Source organism: Lemur catta, chromosome 17 (assembly GCF_020740605.2).
Source record: "Lemur catta isolate mLemCat1 chromosome 17, mLemCat1.pri, whole genome shotgun sequence".
NCBI classification, from domain to species: Eukaryota; Metazoa; Chordata; class Mammalia; order Primates; family Lemuridae; genus Lemur; species Lemur catta.
The window spans coordinates 50993118-51006476 of NC_059144.1; the positions used below are offsets into that span (position 1 = coordinate 50993118).

The window sequence follows — 13359 nt, forward strand, 5'->3', positions numbered from 1 at the left end:
GCTCTGGGGACTTGGTGCTCAGCTTCCTGCCCTGCCACGTGTGACGCGGATGCCTGTGCTCTCAGGAGAAGATGTGTGAGGAGTCCGCATCCTTCGACCTGACCCCTCATGACCTGGCTTCGGGGCTGGACGCCGTAGACCAGGTGCTGGAGGAGCAGGCCAAGGTGGCGCAGCAGGGCGAGTTCCGGCTGGAGCTCAGCGCCGACTCCTCTAGCTCAGGTGAGTTTCCAGCCCGGAGCTGTGAGGCTGGAGCCCCCGTGCAGCTGTGTCCAGACTTGTGGGTGCCTTTTGTTCGGGGACCTTTCAGGACAGCGTTGGCTTCTTTAAGGGGCTTCTTAGCTGAGGATGGTTCAGGGTCCCATAGACCCGGGAAGGACTGGTATCATTCAGTAGTTCTGACATTTTCTGAAGACCTACATCCTTCCCCAGCCAGTATTGACCTCCTCTCTACCGTGTAAACCTGGAAAACCAAGTGCACTCACTGTAAACGTGTTAAACAGCCTGTACGTCTGCGGCCACGCATGACTTGCTCGTCCCATAGATTCCTTTCCAGTTTTTGTCCAAAGCATACTTTTACACGGTAATCGTGGAATACGTTTATGGACGTGGTTAATTTGTCCATATTTTCTACAAAGTCTCTGTTAATAGCTGATTAGGAGTCCATATTTGCTCAGCTGATATAATATTAATAATCTAAAGAAACCTGTTTTATAAGCAACAAAAGTCTATTGAATTCAAGTTATGCACGTGGAGTGATCAAATCTGAGTAGCCCTGAGTGTTGAGACCTGGGTCTGTACGTGTTGCTGGCATCCAGTGGCAGGCTCTCCACGGCCTTGTCTTGTGAGCAGCCTGCACTGAAACCATCCAAGTGTTGGGCATTCAGGTCTTTCCGAGACACGCTGTCCTTCCTGTTGTCTGACCACTGAGACCAAACATCTTTCGTGACCTTTCTTCACTGATGGCTTTAGGTCTGTCGATCTTACTCCCAAGAATCAGGAAGGCACATTAGCAATGGTTTCCTCTGTTATCAGGGATCAAGTTCTTTTGACTCCAACAGTCTCTCATGGTCTCCGCAATCCACCAAAAACATCTGGCCATTGATAGCAGGAAGGTGGTTTTTCCACACTTTTTGAGCTTGAGCCTGTCCACCCAGATCAAAAGTTATAAAAGTCGTGCCAGCAACGGTCAGTTCTTCTGATGTGCGATGTAACGTTGGGACATGTTGTCCAAGTCTGTCATCTTTTGGCATGTCTAGTCTTCCTCCTTTTAACGTTTGCTGAGTTTTAAGTTCCTTTTTCCACCATTTATCTTATTTATTTACCTTTCATTTTCAAGACGGGGTGTCGCTCTGTTGCCAGGGCTAGAGTGCAGTGGTGTGATCATAGGTCACTGCAACCTTCAACTCCTGGGCGCAAGCATCCTCCCGCCTCAGCTTCCCAAGTAGCTGGGACGACAGGTACACACCATCACATCCCGCTAATTTTTCTATTTTTAGTAGGCGGGGGGGGGGGGGGCGGGAGGGCGCGAAGTGTCTCGCTCTTGCTCAGGCTGGTCTCGAACTCCTGAGCAGTCCTCCTGCCTTGGCCTCCCAGAGTGCTGGTATTATAGGCATGAGCCACCACGCCCAGCCTACCATTTATCTTTTATCTCCCCTCTTAGGATACATTTTTCTGTATATTTATATACCTCTACATACATTGAGAACCATACCAGATGATGTTATGATTTTTGCTTGTGACCATTAAGCAATTAAAAAAAGAAAATAATTGTTTATTAAATTTACCCAGATATTACCAGCTGTAGTGGCTCACACCTATAATCCCAGCGACTTGGGAGGCCAAGGTAGGAGGATGGCTTGAGGCCAGGAGTTCAAGACCAGACTGGGCAACACAGTGAGTACAAAAAATAAAAAAATTAGCCAGGCGTGGTGGTGTGCAGCTGTAGTCCCAGCTACTCGGGAGGCTGAGGTTGCAGTGAGCTATGGTGTGTCACTGCACTCCAGCCTGGGCAGCAGGGCAAGACCCTATCTCAAAAAAAAATTACTCTTTTTTTTTGTTGTTGTTATATTATGGGGGTACAAATGTTTAGGTTACGTATATTGTTTTTGCCCCACCTGAGTCAGAGCTTCAAGTGTTCCATCCCGCAGAGGGTATGCACTGCACCCATTAGGTGTGAATATACTCATGCCCTCTTCCCCCCCAACCTGCCCAACACCCAGTGAATGTTACTACTCTATGTGCACTTAAGTGTTGGTCAGTTAATACCACTTTGATGGTGAGTACATGTGGTGCTTGTTTTTCCATTCTTGGGATACTTCACTTAGTAAGTAGAATGGGCTCCAGCTCTATCCAGGATAATGCAAGAGGTGCTAGATCACCATTGTTTTTTGTGGCTGAGTAGAACTCCATGGTATACAGATACCCCATTTTATTAATCCACTCATGTATTGATGGGCACTTGGATTGTTTCCACATCTTTGCAATTGTGAATTGTGCTGCTGTAAACATTCAGGTGCAGATGTCTTTTTTATAGAATATCTTTTGTTCCTTTGGGTAGATGCCCAGTCGTAGGATTGCTGGATCAAATGGTAGTTCTACTTGGCAGCTCTTTGAGGTATCTCCATATTACTTTCCACAGAGGTTGTACTAGTTTGCAGTCCCCCAAAATTACTCTTTTCTGATGTTCTTTCTTTCTTCCTAATGTTCCAAAGTTTTTTCTGATATTATTTCCTTCTGTCTGAAAGACTTTAACAACTCTTACTTTAATATATTTCTCTTTTTCTTTTTAATTGACAATTAAAAGTCATATATATTTATGGTATACAACGTGATGTTTTGAAATAAGTATACATTGTAGAATAGTTAAATCAAGCTAATTAACATATGCATCACTCACATATTTACCATTTATTTGTGGTTAACAATTCTTTTGAGAGAACTGGTGGCAAATTCTTAGTTTTCCTTCATCTGAGAATGTCTTTATTTCACCTTGATTCCGGAAGCATATTTGTCCTGGATATGGAATTCTGGGCCCGAGGCTTGTGTCTTTCAGCATTTGAAAAACGTTCCACTGGGTTTTGGCCTCTTTGGTTTCAGATGAGAACTCTGCTGTCATGCAAAGAGTTATTTCCTATTGTTAATGCAGGATTTTTCTCTAAGTTCAAGATTTTTGTCTTTGCCTTTAGTTTTCCGCAGTTTTATTGTGATGTGTTTTGGTGTGGGATTCTTTGGGTTTATCCTTTTTGGGGTTTATTCAGCTTTGGGAATCTGTAGTTCCTTTGCCAGGTTGGGGAAGTTTTTAGCCGTTATTTCTTTAAATACTTTTTAAGTCCTGTGCTTTTCCTCGTCTCCCTCTGGGACTCCCACACGCCTGCTAGTCTGTTGTGACAGGGTCCCCGAGGATCTGCGTGTTCTGTTTTTTCAGTCGACTTTCTCCATTGTTCGAGCAGGATAATCTCATAAGTCTGTCTGTATGTTCTCTGCTGTTTCCTCTCCCATCGCCATTCTACTCCTGAGCCTGTCTACTGAGTTTTAAATTTGGCTGTTGTGTTTTTAGTTCTAAATTCCTACTTAGTTCTTTATATGTTCTTTTTCTTTGCTGAGACTTTCTATTTTTCATTTGTTTCAAGAGTGTTCATGATTGCTTGTTGGAACATTTTTATGATGGGTGCTTTATTTTTTACAATTTTTAAAATTATGGTGGTTTTTTGTTTTCGTTTTTCTTTTTTTTTTTAGAGACAGGGTCCTCACTCTGTTGCCCAGGCTGGAGTGCGGTGGTGTCATGACAGCTCACTGCAGCCTCTGACTCCTGGGCTTGAGTGATCTTCCTGCCTCTGCCTCCCAAGTAGCTGGGACTACAGGTGTGCCTGGCTAATTTTTGTGTTTTTTGTAGAGATGGGGTCTTGCTCTTGCTCAGGGTGGTCTCAAACTCCTGGTCTCAAGCAATCCTCCTACCACGGCCTCCCAGAGCACTGGTTTTACAGGTGTGAGCCGCCACTGCCCCCGATGGCTGCTTTAAAATCATTGTTAGATAGTTGTAACATCTGTGTCATCTTGGTGTTGGCATCTGTTGATTGTCCTTTCTCTTTCAAGTTGAGATTTCCCTGTGTCTTTTTGTTTGTTTTTATGACAAGTAATTCTGGTTGCATCCTGGATATTCTGAATACTTCGTTGAGACCGTGGCTCTTATTTAAATCTGTTTTAGCAAGCAGTCTGCACAGATTCAGAAGCACATCCCGGCTCACTCTGGTGGGCTGTGGTTCGAATGTCACTTAATCTTCACGCCTTTGCGGGGCCACTCTTACCAGCCTGCCTGCCCGTGTGACATCCAGGCAGCGTCCACACCGGCGTCCAGCTGTCAGAGCTTTCACACCCGGCCCCCTCAGTGGGGCAGTGGGGTCCCCAGGACTTTATACACAGATGTAAAGAATCCCTCACCCCCTTCCTCTTGTGGACAGCCCCCCAACACACTCTTCAGCTGGGAGGGGTGGCTGCCTTTTCCCACCACCTGTCTGCTGATGTTTGCTCAATGCAGGTGGATGGTCTCCACGCCACCTCACCTGTGCGGAGTGGGCAGGGCAGATGTGACCACAAGACTTCTGTGCAGCACTTCTGTCCTCTCCCTGGTCCCCTGGCTAGCAGAGTGGACTTCTTTTGGCTCTGTTAGGTTTGTGCCTGTTGGTGTCTTGCTGTCTGCAGGTTGCGAGGTTCCTATTGCCTCGGCCAGGTTACATAACATGCAGCAAGCAGGCAGCCCACCCCCAGGGCCTGCACCGCTGCCTACCGCCTTCTCTGCCTTCAGAGTCTTCCGGTAGTTGCTTAGTGCAGGGATTTTTGTTGTGATTAGTGGGAAACTAAGCTAGTATTCCTACCATGCCTTGCTCCGGACCGGAAGTGCAGTTCTCATCTGCGTTCTGTTCTTTTCCTTACACTTTATTTGTCGAAGGACCCAGGCCGTTGACCTGCAGAGCCCCAGCCTGCTGCCTGCACCTGTGGCACAGTCCACACGCTGCCGGGTCTTGTGCCGGAGAGATGGGTTCAGAGGCTCGGAGCAGGCGTCCTTTGGCAGGCGGGGGAGCAGCATCTCTTCTCTCAGGAGGCTTGTAGCTTTCCTGGTGGTAACATTGTTGCTGCTCAGTGCCTGCCTTCCTTCATTATGTGGGGATTGCAGGACCCATATGTTAGCAGGAATAATCTATAAAGATACTCCTGGTGGTAACATTGTTGCTGCTCAGTGCCTGGGTTTGTTCATTATCTGGGGATTGCAGGATCGGTATGTTAGCAGGAATAATCTATAAAGATACTCTTTGCTGCATCAGCCGTGTGGTGATACCATTCACACAGGACAAGCAACATAAATATTAATGCTGATTTTTTCTTCCCCTTTTACTTTCCCAGCTTTCAAATTTGGGAGTTTGGTTCCTTGTCATCTTCAGGACGGGAATAGTTTTTGAGATATCGTCATTGTGTGCATTTAAATACATATGATTGGTCCAGTCCACTGCAAATCCCACGTTAAAGCTCAGTTGTTCCATCTTTGGGTGTTTTCTTGTCCCCCCACCCTGTCGGCACGGTCTGGGGTGGTTGGTGGCCTCAGAGCCACCCGGGAGTCAGGGTGCTCCACACCCCCCCGCGTTTCCGAGTCTTCTGCAAGCCCTGGTTTCTTTTCATGGGAGGAGGTGTTTTAAGCCCCACAGTGGGTTGGTCACTGTCTTTTCAGCGGGCAGAGCTAGGAAGTGCATCCGTGTGCAGGGGCTTGTGCGTATGTGCATTGCTGAGCTCACATGCTGTTTCTGATTCAGAGTTGGACGAGAGGATTCTGCGTAGCCTCTTCTCTCTCACACCTGTGTCCTTTCCTCCACACTGGGAGTCCTGCTTCCTGAGGACACGGCTGGTGGGATCAGTCAGTCGGCTGCAGGATTGTGTATTTGCTGCTTTTCTCTCACCCAGGGCTGACCTTGGACCTGGAAGACATCGCGAAGCTGAAGAGTAAGTGCCGTCCTCCCCTTGTCCTCGCGGCTGCTGGGGCCCCCCTTGACACCCCCCTGACACCCCCCGACATCCCCCTGACACCCCCTTGGCCCACAGCCATCCTGCTTCGCCTGGAGGGGGCCATCGACGCTGTCGAGCTGCCTGGAGACAACAGTGGCGTCACCAAGCCGGGGAGGTGAGGGCAGAGGCGAGCAGCCTGGAGCTCGAGTTGGGCAGGGGCGTGTGGGCTATGTCCTCGCTCCGTGCCTGGGCCCTGGCTGCCTGTGCTGGGCCTTCACTCGCTGGCGAGCCTGTTTTCCGTGCTTGCACCCGTGAGGGCTGCCCGCCTGTGCCTGAGGGAGGGAGGCACACACTCCCACACCGAGCCCCTGCCAGCCCTCCTCCCCCAGGCTCTCGTTTGCAGTGCAGGTGCCGGTTAGAACCAGACCTTCTCGTGAGGACAACCAGCATCCCCCCCATGGCCTCCTTAGGACCCCACAGTGTTCCCAACGTCCCACAGGCTCCAGTCTGCTCCGCAGCCTGGGGCAGCAGGTGTATTGTCCTGCAGCCAGCTGAGGGCTCACAGCTGGGAGCTGCGTGGTGGCTCTGCTGGGGACCCCGGCCCAGGCTTGTCGAGGGCAGAGCCTGTCCTGGGGCCTGGGCTGCCTGCCTTTCCCCAGAGCGCCTGTCTGCCCTCTGAGCTCTGATTCCGGCAGGTGCTCCTCAGCCTGCCCCTGACCTGCACTCCCAAGGGCCCCTCTTGGAGCTTCTGCTCCACCCCTTCACTTTCCTAAGCTTTTGGGGACCCTCCCCAGAGTCGCCACCTCCAGGAAGCCTCTGACGACTCCCATCTGATTGGTGCTTTGTCTTCCCTGGGACGTGGTTCTCGTGCTGGACGATCTCTCCCCACCTGGAGGCTCCTGAGGGCAGAGGCTTCTCCTGGGGGAGCTCAGAGTTTGGCAACTTACAAGGCCGCGGCCTGGCCCCTCCCAGGCTTGAGCTGTCTCCTCCTCCTGCAGCTACATCTTCGAGCTGTTTGCCGAGGCCCAGATAACGCTTCAGACCAAGGGCTGCATCCTGGACTCGCTGGACCAGATCATCCAGCACCTGGCAGGGCGTGAGTCTCGGCTGCCCAGGCCGCATCAGCCCAGTGGTCTTGGGTCAGGCCTTGGATCAGGCTGCTTCTCCGAGCTGGGCCGCTGGCACAGCGCGCCCAGTGGCACCTGGTGGTGGCCCGTCCCCACGAGCAGGCATTCGACCTGCAGAGCTTTCCCTTTCCACCCAGGGTGCGGGGGCATTAGTGCCCCTTGGCGGCCACTGTCAAGCACATTCCAGTTCTGCGGTGGCAGCTTCTGCCTGCAGCCTTGTCCCAGTTAGTCCCTTTCAGGAAGAGCAGCGAGAGAGGCCTGGGTGGGTCGTGGGTCCTGGTCCCGCGGCCTCCCCTGCGTGCCACCCGAGTCCCGTTTCTGTTCAGAGCATGAGGTCCAGGGGGCTTCCCCGGGCAGCCTCCCCACGGCCTACTCTGTGCAGCCTCCTCTGCAGAGTGGGGTCTCGGGAGGGAGGAGGTGCAGGACCTAGCGGGGTCTTCACCGAGCTCCCGGGCTCTGGAGGGAGGGGCTCCAGCATGTATTTGACCACGGAGCCTCTTGTCAAGTCCCATGGGCCCCCTTGAGGCCCCATCCCTGTCTGGCTTCTCCCAACCACTGGGAAGAGCAGACCCCACACTCTACACGGGGTTGAGGGGAAGGGGAAGCTGGTCACCCCTGGGTGTGAGGCGGAGCTGCGCAGTGTGGGCCAGCTGGCTTGTGGTTGGGGTGGCCAGGTCGGGCCTCCCCTGCCTGTGGTCAGGATGCCAGCGCCCCACCCCCCACAGGCACCGGAGTGTTCACCAACACCGCTGGATTGCAGAAGCTGGCAGACATCATCCAGGTAGGGCCTGCTCGGCCCTGGGCAGGTGTTTCCTTCGGCCGTGCTAGGTGCCGAGTCGCCTTGGGGCAGCACTGAGGCCCCCACACCAGCTTCCGGTCAAAACACCCTTAGACTCATTTCCTCCTGTCCTAAGTCTACTTAGCCTCGGAGCCAGGTGACCAGGGACAGGTCTGGCTAGTCCCGCAGGGTGGTGCTGGTGGGTGAGGACCCCCAGGACAGGGAGGGCCAGGGAACTGCCCCACCCTGCTGGGGCCTCAGGCCAGCAGGGCCCGGCTGATTACGAGAGGCCCAGCAACACGTGAGGAGCAGTCCAGGGACAGGTGGCTTCCCGGACAGCAGCAGCCTCTCAGGAAAGACCATGGCCCCTGTGCCACTGGGCTCTGCTCTGCAGGCCCGAGAAGGAGGGCGACACGCCATCCCTCTGCTCCCTGGCCGCGTTCCTGCCCTCCCTCGTGGGACGTCAGCCGAGCCACGCCCTGAGCCACGTGCTCGAGTCAGTGCCTGTTCTCCCTCCAGAAGCTGCTCGGCCTGCTGGTCGAGGGCAAGCCCAGTTCTGGGTGCTCTGGGCACAGGTGTCTCTCCTGAGCCTTGGGGGTCTTTTGGAAGCAGACTTTCAAGAGTCCTGATTGTGGGGCTGTTGGTCCTTGAGGAAACTGAGGCCCAGGAAGCCGTGTGATGTGTGGTGCTGTGTGAGACTGCCTTCATGGGGTTCTCCCCTCCCACCCTGTGCACCTCCAGGCCACCTGAGGTCACGGAGGGGTTGGCAGGAGCGGCCCAGCTGTGTGATGGCTGCGCGAGTGTCTGCCTGGACCTCCATGGAGCTCATGCGGGAGGGAGGCAGCGCTAGAGCCCTGGGGTCCGAGGCTGCTGTGTCCCTGCTGATGGGCATGCAGCCGTGGGCCCTCCTGGCCAGACACCGCTCTGGCAGCTCAGCCTCCGTCTTCTCCTCTGTGAAGGGGTCGGGCTGGAAAGACAGCACCGCTCTGGCCTCCCAGTGGGCGTCCCAGGGCCAGACCCCTCTGGCCGTGCTCCTGCCGGTGGGCCTTGCTTCTGTGTCCTGACGGGTCCCTGTGGTTTAGCAGCTCCAGGGAACCCACTCTTTCCCTTCTCTGGTGCTGCTGCTGGGCTCCAAGGCCAGCCTCGGCCCACGGCCAGGTGAGGCCGGCCCTGCTGCCCCCGGCCTGACCCCCATGCGGTTCCCCAGGCTCCGCTTGTGGAGCTTCCTCCTCTTCCCTCCTCCCTCTCTGGAGCCAAAACTCGGCTCACCCCATGGGTTGCAATTCGCTTTGGCTGTGCTCTAAGTCCCTGGCCCGGCCTGGGGTGCTGTGCTGGCCTGGAGGCCGTGTGACAGAGTAACTGCTCATCCCTTGCTGCTTCCTGAGCACGAGCAGGTCCAGGTGCTCCCGTCGGGACCTGGGTGTACTGGGCAGGTGCGGGCAGTGCGCACAGGGCAGTAGGTGGCCCATCCTTGAGCCAGGGGATGGCGGTGTCCCCTGGGTAGAATGGGGACAGGGGCCCCAGATGAGGATGTGGGGACGTACAGTTTAGCTGGAGGCCAGCCTGGAGGCACAGCGAGGGCTGGGCCCAAGACCAGAGGGACAGGCCCCCTGGGGCAGCCCTTGCTGGGGAGACTGCGGAGGGCGAGGAAGCGGGTTTGTCCCGACTGCGCAGGTCCAGAGCGAGGGCTGGCTGGGGCCGAGGCACAGGAGGTGGAGAAGGAAGCCTCCGCCCCAGGCGGCCTCCGCCCCTGCTCCGCTGTGGAAGCTGGTTCTGCTGTCTCTAGCCCTGCAGCCCAGGGCTCCGCTGCAGTGCACAGCCTGCCTGGCTGTCTTGACGGTGAAAATGGCTACACGAGTTTCTGTCTCCTGTGCTCACGCCCCATTCGAGGCGTATCCCCGAGCACACGCACGGCACACACGCGTCGGTGTGCACAGGTCCGCAAGCATCTCCAGGTGCTCTGTTGACCGTGGCGTGTCCTGCCCGGCGGGTGTTCTCTGGTGTTCGCCGCTTTCCCGCGGGTGACTCTTCATCGTCGCCGTCCCAGCAGCGTCTCCTGGAGCCCGCAGCAAATGTGTTTCTCTGCTGGCGCCGCCAGGCTGACCCCAGAGCTCTCTGCTCGCTGGGCCAGTCGGCTGGGCAGAGCGGGGCCTGTGGTTTCCGTGTTCTCTGTGGCCTTGTGACGTGTCTTGGCCATTTGTGGTTCCTTTTCTCTGCCCCTTTCCTGGCACGGGGGTTGCCTTTCTCTGCTGGTCTGCGGGGTTCTTTGTGAACTCAGTGTTAACGTGTGTGAAACGTGCTCTCTATTTGTCTCTTCCGTTTTCACGTTGGGTTTGGTGAACAGGCTTCCCGGTCGGGTGTTTGTCCTGTAGGCTCGAGCCTTCTGGTCCCAGGTGATAAGCCTGGCCTCGTGTGTTTCCCAGACCACACTGTCCGGCTAGGTACTTTGCCCCGAGGCTTCTGATCCCTGTAAAGTCATCTGTGCGGGATGCGGAAGACAGAAATCTTTTATTTTTCCAGCACCTGCCAGTTGTTCTGTTATTGACTAAGCAGCTGGCTTTTCTCGGACTCTGTCATTCGGGCACCTGCTCCGCTGTTGTTCGAGACGGGCTCTCCTGTGTTGCCCAGGCTGGTGTCCACCTCCTGGGCTCAAGCAATCCTCCCGCCTCAGCCTCCTGAGTAGCTGGGACTGCAGGTGTTGGCCACCATGCCTGACAGCTGTTTGATTTTATTTATTTGCTTTTAATCTTTAATTATTATGGCACACGATAGGTGTATGTCTTCCTGGCAGTGGTTTGTTTTGCGTTCTTGTTTACTGTAATTCTCTGGTGAGTCAGAGCACACATTGGGCCAGAGCGGATCCCTCCTCATGGCCCCTTAGCTGGCTGGGCCTTTCTCCGCCGCTGGGGGAGCTCTGGGCGGGGCTGTTCACTTCCTGCAAGAATGCAGCCGAGTTGCGTTCCCACGGGAGTGCATTGAGTTCCTAGGCTGACTGGGGCAGGGCGTGCAGAGGAGGCCCTGCAGGGCTGCTGCACTTCCAGCACGTGGATGTCGCGGTGGTGGGAGGTTCATAGAGAACTTGCTGGGGTCACTCGGGCAGGTGCCTGGGCCCCAGCCTGGGGTCACGCAAGGGGACCTCGGTGGCATGGCAGGCGGAGCAGATAGTGCCCTGGGTGCCTGTCTGACCTGCCGTGTGGGTGACTGGGCAGGAGAGCAGGCGGCCCTGGCGTTCTCGTATGCTGGGCCAAGGAGCCTCCCTGTCCCTGGGCACACCAGGGAGGGGCTTTGTGCCCCTCCCGGCCCCGGGCCCTTGACGTAGATCTTGCTTTCTTTGCCTTTCAGATTGTGTTCAGTGTGGATGCCCCCGAGGGCGGCCCCAGTTCTGGGGCGGGACTGGGGGCCCTATGGTCCTATAAGGTAGGGACTGCCTCCGGGAAGGGGACAAGACTGGGGGTCCCTAGGCCTGTGAGGTGGGGGCCTCCTCCAGGACGCGTGTGGGACCTCAGCACACCCGCCCACGCGCCCCCCCAGGTGCACATCCACCCTGACGCCGGCCACCGGAAGGCGGCTCCGCGGTCAGACTCCTGGAGCACCGCGGCCCCCAGGAAGCCAGGTACGGCTACACCTGGCTGGCCCAGCGGCACCCGCAGCACCACAGCACTGGCCGCGCAGCTCGGGTCCACCGCCTCTCTGTGGCCAGCCCTCCCCAGGTGGCCTCCTCATGCCGCCTCTGGAAGTCAGAGTTAACTGAGCTAGAGAGACCTCGGAGAAGGTCTGGTGGCACTGGGACCTGCCCGGCGTCACCTGGCTGGTGGCAGAGCCAGGGCCTGGCCAGGCCTCCCGGCCCAGCTGGGAGCCACTTGCTTACCCAGGGCAGGTCAGCGCACGGACCTGCCCCGCGAGGCCGGGCTCTCGTCCGCTGCGCTGCGCTGCGGGGAGGCCCCCGGGCCTCGGGGTTGAGTCTGAAGGGTGTACCCAGCTGGCCCTGCTGCCCCAGGCCGTGCTGTGCACGTCGCCCCAAGTCCCGCCTTCTCCACGTGCCACGGTGGCTTCCCCTGCTTCTCAGTGTCTCAGCGTCGGTGCCACTGGGGATGCTGTGTGGACGGGTCTGTGCCTGGGCCCTGTTCCCGGGGTCTGGAGCACTGCGGTTCCCAGGTTGCAGCCGGCCTCACCCGCCCTGCCTGGTGTCCAGCCTGGAGGGCAGGGGTCAGAGGTCAGAGCAGGGCTTTGCTCTGGGAGCCAGCGTGGGGCCACCGCGGCTGCTCAGGTGCCCTTCCCCCAGGCTCTGCCCTCCCCGTCTGCGGGGTGTCCTTCCTCAGGCTGCCTGTGAGCCACGGCACGGGGCACATCTCAGCCCCAGCAGGAGCAGCCCGGTGGAGTGTGTGCGGACACTGGAAGGGAAGGGCCGGGTGGGTGAGGAGGCCTGTCCCAGTAGGAAGTGTCCCTCCTGGGGAGGGAGGGACCAGAGCTCCCCAGGCAGCACTAGGGTACTGAAGTCACGTGGCTTCCCTGGTGGGTGTTCGTAGGAAATGAGTTTGTGGGGTGGGCACTTCCCAGCACCCTGTGCTTGGCCCCGGCCCCAGGCCGCCTGCTCATCCGGGGCAGTTACGGTCCCCGCGTGGAAGTGGTTCTGCCCCTTTCAGGAAATGGGCCGTCATCCCTGAGTCACAGTTCACGTCATCCTACTTGTGCAGTGCTCATTTCCGGAGCTTCTCGAGGGACCCTGGCCATGGTCAAGCACTTGTAGGAACGGGCAGGCCCTTCCGAGCCGCGAGGCCTTTGCTGTTGCTGGCACGGCACAGCGGCTCGTGCAGGGCGGCCATTTCCGGGGAGAGCCTGGGAACTCGCACTCCCTCTTTTGCAATCCGTGCTCGGAATGTCAGGAGGTCGAGCGCTGCCTCCTTCCTGTGTGCTCTCGTGGGGCGGGCTTTGTGCCCTGAGCTGTCCGGCACGGTTTCCCCGGGAGTTTAGGTCTGGGGTTGCCTTACCTCTCTGGAAGTGTCCCCCAGCGTCTGCCTGGTACCTGCCTTCTGCTCCTGGGACCCCCGAGGGAGGGCCCAGCTCACAGTCTGGGCTCGGGCCCCGGGCAGACCCCTGTTCTGACCCCTGCACACTGGGCCCTGGGGCTGCAAGTGCCTCGCTCGTGTGATGCTGACGGGGTGGAGAGGATGGCGGTCAGGAAGGTGGTCAGGGCCCGGGCCCACCCTCACACCTGGCCTCCCACCCCCGCAGGGAAGGTGCTGAGCTACTGGTGCTTCAGCCCCGGCCACAGCATGCGCGAGCTGGTCCGCCAGGGTGTGCGCACCCTCATCCTCACCAGTGGCACGCTGGCCCCCGTGTCCTCCTTCGCCCTGGAGATGCAGATGTATGAGCCATGCCCTGCCGGAAGCCCGGGAGCTGGTGACATTGGTGCCGCCAGCCGGGTGGGGGGTGGGTGCACCGGCTGGGGCGGGCGCCAGGAGT

At 57.0% G+C, this 13359-nt stretch overlaps 1 protein-coding gene across 4 annotated transcripts in view; it reads left to right on the forward strand.

The window, feature by feature from the left end:
• RTEL1 (regulator of telomere elongation helicase 1) overlaps window positions 1–13359 on the forward strand; it is a 33706-nt gene that overhangs the window by 12132 nt on the left and 8215 nt on the right. For all 4 annotated transcript variants that reach the window (XM_045529378.1, XM_045529379.1, XM_045529382.1 and 1 more), the window contains exons 10-17: window positions 66–219; window positions 5950–5988; window positions 6088–6166; window positions 6990–7087; window positions 7844–7899; window positions 11239–11313; window positions 11428–11509; window positions 13129–13261. In XM_045529378.1, coding sequence (XP_045385334.1) covers window positions 66–219; window positions 5950–5988; window positions 6088–6166; window positions 6990–7087; window positions 7844–7899; window positions 11239–11313; window positions 11428–11509; window positions 13129–13261 — 716 coding nt within the window. The remainder of the gene's footprint in view (window positions 1–65; window positions 220–5949; window positions 5989–6087; window positions 6167–6989; window positions 7088–7843; window positions 7900–11238; window positions 11314–11427; window positions 11510–13128; window positions 13262–13359) is intronic.